Source organism: Pelmatolapia mariae, linkage group LG1 (genome assembly GCF_036321145.2).
Source record: "Pelmatolapia mariae isolate MD_Pm_ZW linkage group LG1, Pm_UMD_F_2, whole genome shotgun sequence".
NCBI lineage: Eukaryota > Metazoa > Chordata > Actinopteri > Cichliformes > Cichlidae > Pelmatolapia > Pelmatolapia mariae.
This window is the reverse complement of record NC_086227.1, coordinates 40,149,944-40,170,080: the sequence shown is the minus strand read 5'-3', so window position 1 is coordinate 40,170,080 and position 20,137 is coordinate 40,149,944. Positions and strand designations below refer to the sequence as shown.

Sequence of the window (20,137 nt, the reverse complement as noted above, 5' to 3'; positions counted from 1 at the left end):
CAGGGGGTCATATGATTGTTGGGTTTTTCTCTGTTGTATTATTGTAGAGTCTAGCTTACAGTATAAAGCACCCTGAGGTGACTGTTGTTGTGATTTGGCGCGGTATAAATAAAGTTGAATTGAATAGTCTTGTAGCTGTGTGATAACATGTGGGGCTGGGCCTCAAAGCCACTTCTCATGTTGTGTATGCTGACATATTTTCAGCCGATGTGCAGGATGAGGAAACCATTAAATGGAACCCGTCCGTTCTGAGCATGTGCAGACAGCTGAAGTGATTCTGCTGGATCTGCTCTCTGGCTTGGCGCAGAGATGAAACTCATCTTTGGTCTTAAACACGTCTGAGCGCTGCGTGCTGGATAAGCAGAGATCACAGCCGGCGTCTGAGGGGATATATATCCTGCAAATTAGCTCACCTATCACCTTCTCATGTGTCGTGTCTATAAGTTTAATCTGGCCTCGGGCAACCTCACATTTAATTCCATCTGTGGGAGAGTCTGAGGGCTTTCAGGGCGTTCATATCCATCACTCTCCTTCAGTAAACCCACATGAATAATTCAGTTTGTTTTTTTAATCTGGTGATGAGTGCCCAACATCGTTTTTTTCTCCTGCTCGATCAGCTCCGATCCACACGTGAGCTCTTTGTTCCTGAGCTGAACACACAGCCGCTCAACAAACCAGTGACCGATCTGCAGTTTGTGCTCCGTCGGCATCGGCCTCATTAACTACGATGCTTTCACCTTCATCTCATCCCCGGAGACTCCAGGAATAAAGTACCAGAGTAAAATGTTCCCTCTAGAACTTCATTTTATTAACATAAAGAATATTAACATGATTTATTATTTCAAGAAACTTAATTAATTTGCTTTTTCTATCAAATAAAATTTAATAATTTAATACATTTAATAAAAAAGTTTTTTCTCTCACCAGTTCTGGCATAATTTAGTTTGTGATGACGTATTTACATTTATTGAAACTAAGGCTCTGAACCGGTCCTGTGTCCACACAGACAGGAGGCGCACAGGGAGGCAACACAAAACACAGAAAGAAAAGATGTTACCGCAGAAATCCACGGACCGAGTCAAAGACCAAGACGGGGTTGTTTTGCAGGAGGAAGGTTTAAACATGAACCATTAATAAAGAAATCCACACAGAGTCCAAAAGCAACGGGACGGAGAACTCAGAGAAATATTCATTTTCAGCTTCAGCTGTAACTTTTCACGTAAACGTTGTTTAGAATAAATCGTTTCCTGAAGTCTGGAGCCCGAGCACATCCTCAAACGCTGCGTCTCAGAACCACACGGGGGTCGTTCGGTCTGGACCGTCGCTGTTGGAGAGATGTGTTGGTAACTTTGTGCTCGCTGGCTCCACCGCAGCATCCGCACACACGGAGCCATTACTGGAACAGACGCCCATGAACCTGTGCAGGAATCAAACACACACTCGTCTCCTCTGAGGAGCGTTCGGCCTTCCAATCTCAAAGTTTGGAAAGCATCCAAAGCGCCAGTGAGCGGACGCAGCTGAAGGATGGAAAATGTATTTTACAGCTACTCAGAGGAAGTGGAAAAAAACTAGACGAGCATTTGTTTCCCTGTACCCAAAAGGCAGAACTAAGCACACAGACAGATGGGGAACATCTCACATATGTTTCTGGACGTGGAGCTTATTAGCAATCTGAATGCATCGATGTCATGATTAATCAGCGGGAGGCGGTTTGACAGGGGCGTGTGTGGGATGCTCTATGCCTGGAGGCTGATCAATACCAATCTCATCAATACCGTAGTTCATTATCCAGTGAGGGCGGTGGAAATGCTAAGGCAGGAAACAAAGAGGAGACTCACACACAGCTGAGGTCAGCGTGGCGGCGCTGCATGGCGGGCCTTTTCCTTCTGGCTTTGTTGTTCCTCTTGAGATAAATGAAGCGTGACTTTGGCAGTCCATCTATCCAGCCTTGAGGAGGACCTCAGCTGTGCCATTCCTCTGTGCCCCGAAGACGCAGAGACTAACTCAGATAAACCGCCGTTCACCTCTGTTCCTATTCGTCTCTCTGCAACTCTGAGGTAGCTCGCAGAGAAGCTCGCCCGCTTCAAATGTGAGGCTTCTGACGTGCTAACAGGGTGAAACTCGGGGTTTCTCCATGCTGGCCTTCAGTATCTACTGCCACTGAGCTGACAATCACCTCCAGTCAGTCTCATGTCAGGTGATGACACATGAACCAGAGACTGGCGACATCATACCCTCTGCTTTTAAAATGACGTCTGATTGGATAGAAACGTCCTGCTCACCTGAGCTCTGAGTTTTTCATCTCAGCTGCAGGTTTCAAGTCTTATTGAATAAAACACGATATTCGATTATAAAATCATGGCCGTTTAATCAAAAAGGACCAGGGAGAAGGGGAGGAGTTTGGGCGGGGCTACAGTGTGATTGACACGTTGCTGTTGTATGAGCGTGCAGGTTTCGGGTACGAGAAGACGGCGGTGCTTAAACGAGGTGGCCGAGCTTCTCTTTAAGCTGCGTCACTGATTTTGTGCAGCTCAACATAAAGAAAGAGAACTGGGCTGAAGTATATCAGGAACAGGACGTTAATAGTGCGTATAATGAATTCCTTAGAATATTTACATTACTGTACAATACCAACTGTCCAATAAAGCAATATAGTAGGAAACATAAATATATGGACTGTCCATGGATAACAAAAGGTCTGCAAAATGCATGTATAAAGAAAAATGCTCTATACAGAGATTTCTTAAGAACAAGAACTAAAGATGCTGAAATCAGATAGAAAAGATATAAAAATAGGTTAACTAATATACTTAGATATAGTAAAAAGGAATACTATTTGAAGCAATTAGATATAAATAGAAATAATAATAAAAGATTATGGGAAATACTGAACAGTGTTATAAAGCGTGGGACTGGACAAAAGAACTACAAGTATTTCATTTGTAATGACCATGAAGAATACAATATGGATGTTGTGGCAAATTGTCTCAATGAATTCTTTGTAACTGCTGGACCAAATTTAGCAAGAACAATCACTGATCCTGGGACAGCACAGGAAAAACCGGATACACTGATAGACAGAAATCCATATTCTATGTTTCTCACAGCCGTTGATGAAAATGAAGTTTTTGAAATGGTCAAAAAATGTAAAAATCAGAAATCTTTAGATTGTAATGATTTTGATATGATAGTGGTTAAAAGAGTCATTGAGGCTATTATAAAACCGTTTACATACATCTGGAATTTATCGTTTCAAACTGGTCAATTTCCAGACAGAATGAAAATAGCAAAAGTTATACCTCTATACAAATCTGGCAACAAACACCATTTCACAAACTACAGGCCTGTCTCTTTATTACCTCAATTCTCAAAAATTCTTGAAAAACTGTTTAAAAACCGACTGGAAAAATTTATAGATAAACATAAACTACTCACCGAGAGTCAGTACGGATTCAGATCAAGCAGATCAACATCATTGGCATTATTAGATTCAATAGAATACATCACAAATACCACAGACAAAAAGCAATACGTGGCTGGGTTATTCATAGACTTGACAAAGGCATTTGACACTATAGATCATGATATATTAATAAGAAAACTGGGACGTTATGGTGTCAGAGGGGTAGCTTTAGATTGGGTCCGGAGTTATTTAGGTGACAGGAAGCAGTTTGTGAAATTAAATGGTGGTTGCTCCTTATGTATGGACATTGCTTGTGGTGTACCCCAAGGGTCAGTTTTGGGTCCAAAATTCTTCAACTTGTACATTAACGACATCTGTAAAGTGTCCAAAGTATTAAAAATGGTTCTCTTTGCTGACGATACAAACATTTTTTGCTCTGGTGATGATCTGCAGAATTTATTGGAGGATATGACTAATGAAATAAGTAAAGTGAAGTTCTGGCTTGATAAAAACAAATTATCATTAAATTTGAATAAATCTAAACTTATGTTATTTGGAAATAGTAGTTTAAATACAAATGCAAAGATTCAAATAAATGGTGTTGATATTGAAAGAGTCAGTGAAAATAAATTTCTGGGGGTAATAATAGATGAAAAACTTAACTGAGAGCTCATGTAAGATATATTCATTCCAAAGTATCACGAAGCATTGCAATACTCAACAAGGCAAAGCAGGTATTCGACAGAACATCAGTTCATGTTCTCTACTGTTCACTGGTTTCACCATACTTAAGCTATTGTGCAGAGGTCTGGGGCAATAACTATAAAACCACATTACATTCACTTTTTACTCTTCAAAAAAGCAATTCGAATCATCCACACTGCAGGTTACAGGAACATACAAACTCACTATTTTTGCAGTCTGAAATATTGAAAATTGACGATCTAGTGAAATTCCAAACAGCACAAATTCTATTCAAAGCAAAAAATAAAGAACTGCCAGGAAATATTCAGAGTATGTTTTTTTTGAAAGAAGGAAGTTATAATTTAAGGGGTTTTGTAACTTCAAAACAGGAAAGTCTGAACTACAAGAAAAAGCTTTTGTGTTTCTGTGCATGGAGTGAAACTGGAACAGTGTGAATATGGAATTAAAGCAACGTCCAAACATAAAACTGTTCAAAAAGAGTTATAAAAATATGATCTTCTCGAACTATAAAGAAAAGGAAAATATTGAAATTAAGTGAATGTCTCTATTTAAAAAAAAATCATGATGTGATATTATAGTATATCAGAAATCTGTTCACTATTTTTTATTACAGATTATATCAGTAAGGAAGCTGACTAAATATTAACTGATAATTTAAGGGGTGGGATTAAATAAGTGTTTACTTCTTCCCACTCCCTTTCAACATGTAAATTAATCAGAACGGCAGCTATATTGAAATGTTTTGATTTTTATGTATAGTATTTTCTTTTCTCTCTCTTATTTTCTTTTCTAAATGTACCTGTATATTGTTTACATGTTTGAAATAAATTACCAATCAATCAATCAAAGTCACAAATCCGATTTATCCAGGAGGAGAAAATCGGACACAAAGCGCACCGAGTCCAGTCAGCTGGTTTGGGAACTCCTCGGTGTTCATGTTCAATAACAACCCACAAATCCACAAAGAAATGTGGCCTTAACATCATCTCTGATCCCTCTGCTGCTGCAAAGCCTCTTCATATCTGCCAGAGCGCTCCACGGGACGACGAAGGGCAAGACCGCCAGCAAAACTGAGCTGGAATAAGGAAGCAAATTTAAAAGGGCAAAAACACAGAGGGAGAGGGGTGGATGGCGCACGGGAACGCCGAGGAAGGATGCAGATAACGAGACAGAAAAGGAAGAGCTGTGCAGAATCAGCACTGAGGGCAGAAAGCCGAACAGGGAGAAAGCAAAGACGGAGAGCAATTAAACGGCAGGGCAGTCGGATACGACATGAGATAGTGTTCAAAGCAAACACAGAAAGATTCCCAAAGAGAGCGAAACGGAGAAGGAATTCTGCTGTGGATAAGTAGGTCTGCCTTCCAGCTGGAACACACCATTACATGAATTATTTCCAGATAAAACGACCGTGCCCGGGCCAATCAAAACCACTTTAGATCCCTCAATTCATCACTCGCTTCATGGACCAATCATTTCTTTTTCAGATTTCAGAAGTCCCAGAACTCCTCCAAGTGATTAACCGCATTTATAAAAGAGGGGAAAAGAACAAAAGCCCACGATGATTAGAGCTCCATCCCTCATCTTCATGATGAAGGACAGAAAACAGTCCTCCTCAGAGTCTGAGCAGCTAAAGCAAAGTGGGAGAAGACACACAGACCTCAGCAGGGAAATAATCTACACCGACTGTCTTTTTGATACCAGAGCCCTGCTTCTGTTTCAGTTGGGAGTCAGAAAATCCGAGAACATTCATCTTCCTGCTTTTAAAAACAGCGTCACAGGAAAGGCCTGTTTTCACTCTGAAGGGTTGCAACTGTGCTCTGATTGGTTTTCAGTTAAAGACTAAATCTGACCAGATGATGGCGCTACAGAAAAAGTCAGAAGGTCACAGAAACTGCGACTCACACGGTTCGTAAAGAGGGCGTGGCTACAGGGTGATGACCCTGGTTGTTGGTGATCCCTCTCCCGTCTCTGGGACTCAGAGTGGCGTTATAACAGCAGAGATAAAATGATGCTGGATTACATGCGTGCCTCATTTCCTGTAAATCCCTCGTGCACCCAAAAGCAATTTGAATCCAGCGCACAATCAGATTGCTCCATCGCTAACACTGAACGTTAGAGACTATAAAATCAGGATCTGCGTTTTATGACCTGTTATTACTTTATTAAACTTGTTGTAAAGGCTTGTTTCATCCAGACAAAGAGGTTCGTTAACGAGCAGCTGCATGTTTGTCACGTGTGCTCATTAGCATAACTGATGCCCGTTCATTCCTGCTGTGCGCCATTTGTGGCTGAGTTTCGTTCACAAAGCTGAAAGTAAACAGCATAAACGAACCCTGCAGAGCTTCACAGGTTCTGCAGCTGCAGATCAAACAGCAAACTAAGCAAACTAGGCAGAGTCAGCACGAGGCCATCGGTGGATGGACAGGTGAATGCTGTAGCTAGGTTCAGATTAGCAACAAAACGCAGCGCGTCGCGTCAAACAGAATCACAATAAAACGTTCGCGAAACTTTTGGATTTTATGTAATTTCAGGCTTGAGTTCATGTTTCTGATTGCAGATGTTTGAAATCATAGCAAACACAAACACACACAGACACGCACACACAGGTGTTCACGTACATCTCCAGGTAAAATGTATCTGTGCATGCTGAGTTTACTCCACAGTCTGAACTTCAGTGGTGTGCGGATCGATACGGAAATATCGATTTTAGTCATCTGGGTTAAATTTGCAGTTAATCATTAACAGGAACAGAGTGGAACTATTTTATTGGGACTGTCTAAAGGATTAGTAGGAACTACTTCTTCTTCCACCTGTGAAATACGTCTGTATCAATGCATCAAGGCTCGTGCGTGCTCGCTCACTCTGTTGATCATCGTAAGCAGAGTCGTGTTTGGAGCTGTGTCAGCAGAGGCGAGGTTTGTGACACGTGTGGCGAGCGCTCAAACCTCGTCAAACACAAACAAAAGTAAATCATAGCACAGAATATGATGATGAGTTTGTGATGAGGCGACCTGATGAAGAGGAGGAGAGGAACAGGTGAGGAGACAGATGTCCCTCGCCGAGTCCTGTGGTGCTGAAGGCAGGAACGATCCAGGCGCACGGGGAGAAAACGTGGAGCTCCTGGCTACGAGTAGAACTGTTGCTGAATTTTGGAAAGTCCCTTAGGTTTTTGTTTTTTGTTTCTATGTTTAAGTGATGGGAATTCACCGCATCCTCAAAACTACAGATTCCCATTTGTTCAAAATGTAGAGCTTTTAAAGTGGATTAAATAGGCTAGGTATCATTAAAATATACAGGGTTTTTGCAGTAAAACAGTTACTATAGTATTTAACAAATAAAAATAACTCAAATATTTCATACATAACATAAATAATAACATATAAAATGTTTCTCAGCTTTTATTTTCAATCACATTTGGCTCTCGGTGTGGAGGGTTTGAATCTGCTGCAGCAAGTTTTAGCTGAGTGGGATTTTTCAGCCCAGCCTCACACGTGAAACAAGACCATTACTGACCTAATTTCAAGACTCTGACTAACACTGGCTAACAGTGACTAACACTGGCTAACAGTGACTAACAGAGGCTAACAGTGACTAACACTGTAAAGCAGTGGCTAACACTGGCTAACAGTGACTAACACTGGCTAACAGTGACTAACAGAGGCTAACAGTGACTAACATTGTAAAGCAGTGGCTAACACTGGCTAACAGTGACTAACATTGGCTAAGAGTGGCTAACACTGGCTAACAGTGGTTAAGAGTGACTAACAGTGGCTAACATTGGCTAACAGTGGCTAACAGTGGTTAAGAGTGACTAACATTGTATAGCAGTGGCTAACACTGGCTAACAGTGACTAACATTGGCTAACAGTGACTAACAGTGGCTAACATTGGCTAACAGTGGCTAACATTGGCTAACAGTGACTAACATTGGCTAACAGTGGCTAACAGTGGCTAACAGTGACTAAGCGTGGCTAACACTGGCTAACAGTGGTTAAGAGTGACTAACATTGTATAGCAGTGGCTAACAGTGGCTAACAGTGGCTAACAGCGACTAACAGTAGAAAGAGACCGTACAGTAATACAGGTAAACCCCAACAATCAGAGTAGGAAGAACCTGGCCACAGCAGGAAGGAAAAACTCCCTTTTAACAGCAAAAAACCTCCAGCAGGACCATCCTTAGCTGAGTTCCCCTCTCCTTTGTTTGGAGTTCTGACCTTGATTATACTCAGTTTAGTCTTTAGGGTTTTTAGTCGTAGTCTTGTCTCCCTGTTAGGCGTTCCTCTTATATCAGAATCAGAATACTTTATTAATCCCTAGGGAAATTATGTATGTTATATCACTTCCTGTTTTATTTTGTTAACCCTTTTAGTTTAGTTTCTCCAGCTGCCTGCACCTGTGCTGTTCCTTGTGTATCTCTGTGTCTTCAGTTTCTCTTCTTCTTTGTTGGTGCGTTCGATATAAAATACTGTGATGCTTCTCGTTAGTTTGTTTTTCTGCTTTCGTGTTTTACCGTTTGGGCTTTGTTTTCCTGGGACTGTCTCCACTCACTCATTCAAAGTACATTTTGTGTTCACGTTGTGCCTCCCTGTGTTCAGGCTGCATTTCGGGTCTAGATCCGCACTCCACCACCACACAAACCTCTGACATCATCGTGTGAAATCAGGGATCCAGAGAAATAAAGACTCTCGCTTACACGCATCAAATCAACCAATCCAAACATCTTCCAAACTTGTAGTTCCAGTCAGTCGTTGCTGGATATTCCAGACCGGGATAAAATGCTGGGAGTGCTAAAGTTGACTTTGATTTATTTTAAGATGACGTCCAGCAGTGCTGCTGGTTTTCTGATATTCAATCGGACCTAGAAACAAAGTGATCCTTTCCCAGCGTTTGTTCTGTGCACTGAAAAAGTTTGAATGAGCCAGCAGGAGCAGAAACCACCCACAGTTCCTCTCTGTGTCTCACATTTATGAGCAAGGCTTTAGAAAAACTCTGGAACAAACAGAGCGGTCAGTGTAGGTCAGGCAATAAAACTCAACAGCATTATTTCCCACAGGCCACATTTTTCTTTATATGCAATCCATTACCTGAGCTAAAACTTAAGGACGTGAAACTTTACTCGGGTAATATCAGAGTTCACACAGGAGTGGGAATTTCCTGCGTCCCCTCTGAGAGCTGTTCACTCAGCTCTGGGAGCGGCGATAGCAGCGCGACCATTATTTGAAGCGAGCCAGCGAACAGAACCTGACTTTAATTGATTTGCGTTCGTTCCATAATATAAGTCGCGCAGAGTTGAACTGTGCCGCCTACGCCGTCTGAATGCAACTTACTCAAATTAGCATTCTCCGTGCAGCTGACGTGGAGACGTGAAACTGGATCCCGGGGCTGTGAGGAGACACACTCTGTCTCCAAACCCAGTGGGAGAAAAGTGAGGCTGGACTGAGCTGCTTTTCCAGGACAGTAATATTCAAGGTGATGGTCAGTGCAGCGGGACAGCCTCAGGCAATGTCTGTATTTACACCCATACATAACTTCATCTACGGCCTGTAAGCTCCGGCTGAGCCCGGCAGGCCTGCTCACACCAGGCCGGTGAGGTTCATAAGTGGCCTGACATCATTAAGACATCAGCGTAAATCCAAAAACGACTCCTGTGTGACGGGACTCTGCTTCTGCTGCTGTCTGCAGCTTCTTTTGGGACCATTTGGTTTTTCACAGCTGTGAGCATCAAAAAAGAAAATCCCTTCACTTCTCCACAGACGGCCAGAACAGGAAGTGAACAGGTGTTTATCAGCATGTCTCAGTTTCACAGCCACATCCATCGTGTCCACATCAAAGCACTATTTTTGGTTTTATATGTCTTCCTGCTACTAAAGACCTCCACCCCATCGCTGTTCATACTACACCCATGTAATTATCTTAAAAAATACAAATAAGAAAACACAGCAATGATTACTACGGACATTTTTCAGGGAAAATGAGCCAACAGAACTTTTTCTGTAGTTTTCTGTATTTGTGCTGACAGGTTTCTTTCATTTCTTTATCACGTAGAAAAACTGAGCCGTGCTGCTGAAATTTCACTTCTTTTTCCTAAATTCGGACAGCTCAGGGATTAAATGTGCAGTTAAACATCTTTACACTGACACCGTTTGACGGGCCCGGCCCTCTGAAGATCATGTTTAAATGAAGAGCTGAAACGCCCACTCACCCCCAGCTTGCGGCTGCGCATTCGTACGTAGCCCTGCTTGACGATGTCATTGAAGTTGGAGGCCATCTTTGAAGGCCGCAACACTGGAGACCATCCAGATGTTTCCTCCTTCACTCGTTCAGCTTCTGTCACTGACAATCCGTCTGTCTTTTCTTGGACTTTTCCACTTGAAAGTAAAAAAATTGAACCTTTTCTTCGCCTGTCCTCTTTCACAAAACTCCCAACATCCTCCTCTCTCCTTCTCCTCTCCTCTGGCTGAGGTTCCTCTCCTTTTTGTCTTCCTTCCTTCTCATTCCTTCATCCTCAGACAGCTCATCTCTCCAGCTGGCATCTCTGAGAAATGGACCGACAGTAAGATGGAAAGAAAGAGGGAGGAGAAATGGATATATGTTCATTATTCATTGAAGAGCGAGGTGCACAACATTAACGTGCATTATTCATGCCGCTGGCACACACTGAACTCTGAGGGGAAGCATGCAGTGTGATTGTGCTGAATGTACAGTTTCCCGTGTGTCTGCTTGGATTTCAGTTTCCCTGTTTGATTGTTTGAGTTTCTGTGTGTGTGTGTGTGTTGCACAGTGACATAAAGGAAATCAGAGGAGGCAGCTTCTATTAGACGGCGCTGAAACCAGGAAATAAAAAGGTTGGAGCGTTGAGCGTTCTCTAATCAGAGCTCCGTTCGTCAGCCGGCTTCCATCGCGCTACATTTGCATTTCAAACAGCCCGACCTCCTCGTGCTCTCCGTTCAGCAGTCATTATGAGGTGACAGTATTTTCACTCCGAGGTGTAAACACAGATCTGCCGTCCTCGGTCGTCTTCATTTGTCCCCGTGAAGCTGATTCAGTGTTAACAGTCACTGCTTTAATGTAAATGTGAGTCTGCTGCAGTTGTACTCTCTCTGCAGCCGCCCACGACTCTGATTTGCTCACTGATTCAAAAACATCTGGTGTTTGATTTCTGCCGGCCAATTCATACCGACATACATATCTGGATATGTATCTGAGATAAAACGAGGCTTTGTGGAGCTCGTTATGTCACATATCATGTCTTTCTCCGTCTCATACTGAACATGTATGTAAGGAATGACCATCGAGCAGCAAGACTCCAGTCATGCAGGCAGAGACCGGATTCAGCAAATCGAGTTCATATTTTTATTTATCGAAGCTTCAGCTCGCCAGCTTACATGGCAGCTCTGTGAAGCACAGCAAACCAAAGGGCTCTCTGACTGCTAATTATACCAGATAAGCCACGCCCACGATCCACAGGGGTGTCTCCACACGCCCCAATAAAGACAATCAGCCACATAAACCTTTATATATTATAATTTAGAATAAAACTATCACCCCAGTCTATTCCTAAACATATCTTTACATTTCAAACATATCAACCTGTCTGCTGTCTGAAACATGCACGCAGAGCTCTGATGCTCTCTTGGATTGCTGCTGTTTAATCACTTTATGTTACGGCTGGGATTGGCCGGTGTGTTTGTGGACCCAAGCTGAAGTTTAACAAAAAGTGATCCTTTATCAAGGCTGTCAGAAAAATGTAGGAAGGAGAAACAATGGTGAGAACTAAACTAGCTAAAGCTAGACATGAAAAAACGTAAGCATGAACGTGAGCATGAACCTGGAAAAAACGAAACTTGAAAACATGAGATGAATTCCAGGAAACATGACGCGAGGTAAACGACCTGACACTGAACAGAGGCAGACAGAGGACTGCAATACACAGGGAAGTGGAAACACTGGGGAAACACAGCTGACACAAATGAACACCACAGGGGAAGCAAAACGAAACACATGAAAACACAAGACTTTCAAAATAAAACAGGAAACATGGAGAGATATAAACCGGGACACACAAGCTTGGTACGAAAGACAGAAGGAGGGAGGAAGCATGAGAGAGAAAGGGAGGACACGGGAAGAGGGAACGAGAAACGACGGGCGTACATGGATGAACATGATGGACGGGGAGACGCCGAGCTGAGACAACATGGAAACAAATATAACTAAACATACAATCAGAGCAAAGAATAGCTAATACTAACTAATAGAAATAAAACATTTCAAACACGAAGAACTACAAAGAAAATCACAACCTCAAAAAGCCACAGCACCACAGTGACAGCGAGGCGGACATACATTTATTTTAAATGAAGTCTTTAGTGGTTTCTGTGTTTGTGTTTTCCTGAGTTTGACTTTCTGTGTTCGTGTTTAGATTTGTGTATTTGCAGTATCCAGCTTCCTGTTTGCGTCTCTTCTCTCAGCTGGGGTCCTTCGTCCTGTTTTACCTGGACAGCTGTGGTCTGCCTGTCTGACTGTGAGTTCTACTTCCTCCCTCTGATCATCTTTATTGTCTCTCCCTGTATCTCGTTTCCTCAGCTGTCTCTGCTATAAAACAATCATATGAATATTCCTGTCCCCTCTGTGAGTGCTGCTCTGTGAAGCACTGCTCCTCACTCAGTGTTTTTATTATTTTTCACACACAGGATGTGTCAGTCAGTAGTGTCAGCGTGTGTGTGAGTGATAACGTGGGGCCGGGCAATGTGCAGAGATGCACTTCCTTTCTACCACAGGAAGCAGATGGAGTGGGGGGCCGCTGTGCCCAGGCGTTTCTGACCACGCCCACTGGGCACCTGCAACTCAGGACAAAGACAAGCTGACTTCACGGTGTGCTCCAGTTTCAGATGTGACAACCGTGTGTTTTTCAAATTAACCTGTGACCTCACACGAATACAGGAGAGCCGGTCTCACATCCAAACCTCGGCTCGGTCTGCGGATGGTTCGGGCGCAGGGACGGGGAGGTGACGGGGAGGCGATGGGGTGTTTCATCTGCTGAGGCCGTAAACCGAGCACAGCAGAATCACACACGGACACATTTCATCTCCACAGAGCAGACACACTCAGCTCACTCAGTGCTGAAGCTGAGACACAATATAATACACTGCAGTACAAATGTATGCATTCATTCATGCACATGTGCAAACTGATGTGCATGCACACCTGACTGTGTGTGTGTGTGTGTGTGTGTGTGTGTGTGTGTGTGTGTGTGTGTGTGTGTGTGTGTGTGTGTGTGTGTGTGAGTGGGAATGTGTGTTTGCCATCAGGCTGGGAGCACTGGGGCAGACATTTCCCAGAGGGCTCAGTGGTAAATCTCCCTGACAACAGTGGAACAGAGACATTAAAGTTTAACAAGGGGCTCATTAATACACACACACACACACACACACACACACACACACACACACACACACACACACACACACACACACACACACACACACAGGCTGGCACAGAGGAGGAGAGGCTTATCATTACAGCAGTGTTGGTTTTATAAAGCGGCTCAGGCACAAAAGACAATTAAACACTAAACAAACAGAATATTTGTGCATGAAACACACACACACACACACACACACACACACTGTCATGTAACACACACTCCTGCACTTTGGAGTATGGCTGCTATAGAAAACATCAGATACACACTCCTATGTACAAAGAGACAATCAATCTCAAACTATCAAATAAGACGATTGACATGAACGTGGATGCTGGCTGTGGGAGCACAGCTCTGAGCTCGTTCTCGCTCTATGCTCTCTCCTCTTTCCCCTCAGACGGCCCCGCCCCTCCCTGAGCCTGGTTCAGTTTCTTCCTGTTAAAAGAGTTTTTGCTCCGTACTGTTGCCGAGCGCTTGCTCATCATCAGCAGTGTGATTGCTGGGTTGGGTCCAATCTTTCCGCTCTCCTTGCTTGGAGACCCTGAGGCTGATTCAGAGTCTCGGGTTATCTTAACGATCGTGTCAGCTGGTGGATTGGTAGACGGTGCTAACCACCACACCACTGTGCCGCCCTGCAACCAATCTCTACAATAAGAACCTATGCGCTGGATATGAATATGCAACGTACATTAAAGTATTTTTCCTAACAACTACAAATGGAGCTGCTACCAGAACGATCTGAGACGGAGTCTTGATGGGTTTGTTCACTTCATTGTTTTAAAGGAAAGAATAAAACTGTCCCATCTACACAAACTGTAATGATGCAGAGCTGGGTGGGTTGAGTGCTAACAGTGGCACGTCAACAACAAAAGAAATTATATTATTTTCTCACAGATTTAAAATGAATTAGCTTCAGTTTAGGCTCCTTGAGTCTGTTAAACAGGCTCAGATGTTCTCTAAGCCTGCGACATTCAATATTTTATTGTAATCAGAGCTCTTAGATTTGGAAACTGCAATCGTTCCTGATTTTCATCGTAATTTGATGAACTGTGCAGGCGGTGGAAAGTTCCCGGTGCGCGGCCTCCGGGGTAAATCTTCCTGCACAGAGACGCGTGCGCTCCATCCGGTCTTCCCATCTGAAGCTGAAGCGTTCCCGTCCAACACGCAGCTCAGCATCCTCCTCTTCAGTCCACTGAAACCAATCAGAGTCTCTGTTGACATCAGAGAGCTGTAATGCTAATGTAAGCCCCGTCCTTTCTATTCATTGTGTTTAATCACCTCGACATGAGAATGATAAGGAAGTCTGTCAATAATATAAACAAGTCTTTATTTCACCGGGATAATCCACCCAGGATTAATTCCACATCCCAGGAAACTCGTGGATCATTAACATCAAATATTGATTTTTCTACTTCTTAACAGCAAAAACACAAAAGAAAAATTAAATGTTTACAAATGTCTTCACTTTGTGCAAGTTTAATGCTGAGATTGGCCGACTGGCTGTGCTTCCTGCAGACTGAAACAAGTCACTTCCACAAAAATCTCATTTTAGATGAATGACATTTAAACAGATCATATGCCAAATATATGTATGAGTAAATGAACAGTATAGAAATAAATGTCCAAGCTTTCTGAAATATCACACCTTTGCTTCTTTGAGTGTTTTTAAATGTTTTTTTTCTTTTCTATGAAATGTATTTATGAGATAATAAGACTGTTTATGAGAGTAACTTTGGAAAAACTGACAAAATATGAAACAACTTCTATGATTTTTATGTTTGTTTGTGCTGCACAGAACATAAAATCTTTCCTGAATATGAAATTTACTGGAGCTCCGTTGGTGAGCGGCTGTGTATGAACAGGAAGTCAGACGCCTGAGCTCAGACTACAAAACAACATCTAGGCCCAAAAACTGAAAACCAAAAACGAAATTTTGAATGTGAAGAATATTAAAAACTGATTTTAACCTCGTTTTATACGTTTTTAACCTTTGTTTATATTCACTGCATAACTAAAAGTTCACTTCTATTGAATATTTACATCTCAATATTGGCGCTGGAGGACTTCCTGTAATCAGAAGGACTAACTGCGTCCAAACGTGCTTCGCCTGCACCGTCAGCCTCAACACATCTGAGCTGTGATCGTTTTTAAAAACACACAGACGCACAAAGAGCCTGTCGAAGCACACCGGAGATTACGAGGGCCTGACATTGATTCCCTGATGTAGCCTCATTGATTGCACGGTGGCCCTTCCTGTGTGCATGTGTGTGTGTGTGTGTGTGTGTGTGTGTGGTATCCTGCAGAAGCCTGCAGCTCTCACATCAACACACCCGGCGTGCTCAGGCTCCACTGCGCTGAGGGAAGTGTTAAAGATCTGAGTATCGTTGTCGAGCAGAGCGTGATGCACTGATGCAGACGCAGCAGCATCTGTCACGACTCGTGTTCAGACTTCTTTGAGTATTTCGGAGGATCTTCACACAGAGAACAACATCAGAGGCTGTCGCTGCACATCAGCACTGAGATTTCTGCTCATCTCACTGTTTCTGAGAGGACAGCTTCCACTGGCAGACGCTTTCATGGTCTTTGTGTCAGTCCTTCATCTGCTCCATCGCTGACTCTGAGATTTCTCCTGGTTTGTGTGACTTCTCTCTGGACCTTCCTGTTATCCTTTCAGTTTCCACTTCCTGTTTTATTTTGAAGGTTTAAATCCTGGTGTAGCCACAGACATGTGCTGCTCTGATAACTGTGCTCACACTGTAAATCACAGCTACATGAACTAATGACACACCAGTCAAAACGTTAACTACAGTTGGTGTACACCTGAGTTCCCGCCTCTTACACTTTGCGCTGGCGTAGCACGTCAGTAAATCTGGCCCGTAGCGTCCTTCGTTAAAGCGAGACATATTTGTCCTGACCTGCGCCCTCTTATCCCCTCCCTCTGTGTTCCCCCCGCTCTATTTCTCCTTCCCTCTCTCACTGATGTTCACCTGTGTCTGATTATCCTCCGGGCGTCTCTCCCTTTTTTAGTCCTGGAGTCTCTCTCGGAGCTTTTGAAATTGATCACTTATGGATTGTGTTTACGCTGCAGACTGGCCTCAGCCGCCCTTCCTCTTTTGTTTACAGCGAGTAATAACGCGCCGTCTCTTTAACTGTCTGTTTTTCTGCACTCGATTTCACAGCAAACACGACACAAAGATGCTTCAATATTTTGTTCCTTTCAAAAAATCTGGCAGCTACTAAATCGCCAACAGGCTGACATTCATATGTGTGTGTGTGTGTGTGTGTGTGTGTGCGCGCGTGTGTGTGTGTGCTGACCTTTATACTCTCCTGAGTATTTTCCTTCTCGGGCTGGCACTAGTGTACATCAAAGATCACATTTGGCCAGCATCTCGGGCTGCACACACACACACACACACACACACACACACACACACACACACACACACACACACACACACACACACCTAATAAAATTACTCACATATCACAGTGAGCCGGGGGGACACACTCGCAGAGCCACCTGTCTCTCCAGCCTCTCGCCTGCAGAGAAGTGACTCATGAAATCAGTCGGGCAATCAGCCTCCTTTCCTGCACGCCTGTCTCCTCGCCTCCTCTTCTTTTCACTTTTCCTTTACGCACACACACGCACACACGCACGCACGCACACACGCACACCTTCCATCTCCTTGGTTTTCCTTTCTATTCTGATCTTTTCTTTTCTTCTGAACACAATCTGCATATCTACAGGACGTCAGGTGATTTATCTAAGAGCCTGCATGAATTCTGACACGCACGAGGCCTCGATATCATCTGGACTGTTCTCGCTGCGTTTATCGATCCTTGTCTGGATAACGGCAAAGCCCACCCTGTGGAGTGGAAATGAAATGAAAAATAGAAGAAGAAAGATGAAGGAGCTGCTGTTTGTGCAGACAGCTGAGAAACGGTGACAGCAGCACGGAGCTGTGAAGATATTTGTCTTTATCGGTCCGACCTGACCCCAAGTTAAATCTGCAGCTGTGGCAGAAATCAAGTTTGTCTGAGTGCACGTGGATGCAGGCCTGCTGGAAAGGGAGTCTGTGTTCTTAATGAGTGTTATGAGTCCGTAACACCGTGACATTACGCATCACTCCATAGCATCACATTACATTCATTACACAGCTGTGTCTGTCCAAACCAGCGCACAGCTCTTCATGAGAAAGTGAGAGCATTTATGGGTTCGACCCGGTAAAAAATGTTGACTGATTCATAAATACACGTCCTCTAAGTTTTGTCCCTGAGCCTGCTTCTGCTGTCGTCCTGTTAAAAGGGAGTTTTTCCTTCCCACTGTTGCCAAAGTGCTTGCTCTTTCTTTGTATTATTGTAGCTTCTTTATCTTACAATACAAAGCGCCTTGAGGCGACTGTTGCTGTGATGTGCGATGTGTAAATAAAACTGAGTGGAATTATAAAGCATGGACATTTCTATGCTTCTGTGTTTGTACAGTTAGGACTATAAGTGGCCTCTAATGTGACAGAAGGACACGACGCAGTTCATTTCCCGAGCTCACAATTGCCTCGTCTGCAGTATTTTAGCGAGGAACGAATAGACTGACGGCTCCGGCGTCGGAGCAGAGGAAGAAACGAAGCTGCATTTCAGTGTGTGCAGGATCTCTCACTGAGCCCGAGGACCTGAGAGCGAAGCTGAGCCTTACTGAGCAGCTCTGATTAGGAGGAAGATGCTCTCCGGTCTCCCTCAGGCTGCATCAGTGAACGCCTTCTAACATTTACAGTCTGTTTATCTGACAATGAAATCTGCTTCCTGTTTCACTTCATCCCACTGTGAGCGAGCAAATGACAAGAGGTTTAATTCCTATTTGCTCTTATGTTTTATGCAAAGAGTTGTTCATTTATTCATCCGTCCTGCTGCCATGACAAACACTGAAACGCACACAGACAACAGTAAGACATGAGAGCAGAGCTTGTGAGCCTCCCCCTGATTCTTGGATTTAAAATTAGTAGTTCCAGTAATAAAGCAAATTTTGCCTTTGGCATTTATGTCTGTGTATGATTTACTGTCAGTTTTAACGTATGAGGAACCAAGTTTTTATAACAGGTTCCAAACTGCAGCCCAGCGTTAGGGTAAATCCTGATATACTCACAAAACCCAACATGTCAAAATACCGACATACAGGGAACTTAATGCTCTTCGTATTCACTGATTTTAGCCTTGATGCACTCAAAAAAATTCATGCCCCAAATCCTGACTTTGCCTATTTTAATTACATGTAATTTTGTAAAATATGAATTTGAATGGATCTGATCAAATGAAGTTTACTTGATTTTCATACATTCGGTTTATAGCGGTCAGCCTCCCTGAAGATTAAACATTACAATAAATAATCCTTTGATCATAATTGTTGCCTCGTGTTTATTCAGGGTGAAAAATAATTTTTCGAGTGTGGCCACGTACCATTTAGATCTGTAATCAACAGTAAAATGCTTCGAAAACATGAATTTGAGGCTGAAATGAGAACTTTACGGCTTTTATATCTTTGTTTAAACCGTTAGGCTGTTAGGTTATCAAAGGAAAATACCCCAAAATCTCAAAACTGACCAATGCATAGAGAAATATTTCTGTCTGCAGGACTCTGTCTCAAGCTAAAATATGATTTTTTTTAGAAATTTAAATTAATATTATTCTGAAATACTGTTTAATGAAGGACAAACAGGCAAAGACTTCATAAAGCTAGAAACCGCCGTGATTGGTTGGCCATAACTGGAGGAAGGAGGACTGTTAAGCTATCAGCTAAAGCTAGTCAGACTGATTACCAGTCTGCCTCCAAAGACGTGAACATGAACATCACTCAGGCACAGGTGCATGCTAATTGGTGCTCAATAACATTCAATTAAAATCATCAAAGTTCACTGTGCACCAAACCTGGAGCTCCGCCTTCTTGGACGGTCTGTTAGTACAGTAACAGGTCCAGTTCAGGTGAAGCTAGCAGACAGCTAGCAGCTACAGCCACCTGTGTCACCATCCGCCTGTCAGTCACAGAGGCCACGCCCCTAATAATTCAAACTTTAAGCCTTAATACAATTTAAACGTGAGTTATAGAAACATCCTCCCCTGTACAGCTGGTATGAAGGAGGGAATGATCCACAGAGACCAAACAGTTTGTGTATCAGGCTGCAAACATCAACATGGTTATTTCTGCTGTAAAGTTTTAACATGGGAGTCTATGGGGACTGACTCACTGCTGCCTCTGCTGGACAGTAGAGGAACTCCAGGTTTCAGTGTTTCAGCATTCATGTTTTTGTATGTTTGATATTAAAAAAGTAAAATAAGGAGGGCTGGTACACGAGCTCACTGAAGACGTGATGATGAGAACGAAAAAGAGCATGACATGGAAAAAAAGACAAACTCGGAGTGGGGAGGTCGGATATTAAAGAGAGAAATTCAGATACTCCTGTTTCCTCTCTCTGCCTCACACTCACACACACACACACACCCTCATGCCTCTCCCCAGTACGCCCCAAGGCTAACACTTGGGAAAGCGTCAGTCTGTCTGCTTATAACTATCTGTCACAGATAACGATGGGGATAAACACACACACACGGAGAGGGGCCAC

The 20,137-nt window shown here is 43.2% G+C and overlaps 1 protein-coding gene across 1 annotated transcript in view; it reads right to left on the bottom strand.

Moving 5' to 3' along the window:
• The window catches only part of dok4 (docking protein 4), a 66,592-nt gene that overhangs the window by 22,911 nt on the left and 23,544 nt on the right, over positions 1–20,137 (bottom strand). Inside the window, exon 2 of the mRNA XM_063481168.1 lies at positions 10,311–10,643. Coding sequence (XP_063337238.1) covers positions 10,311–10,376 — 66 coding nt within the window. The 5' untranslated portion in view covers positions 10,377–10,643. The remainder of the gene's footprint in view (positions 1–10,310; positions 10,644–20,137) is intronic.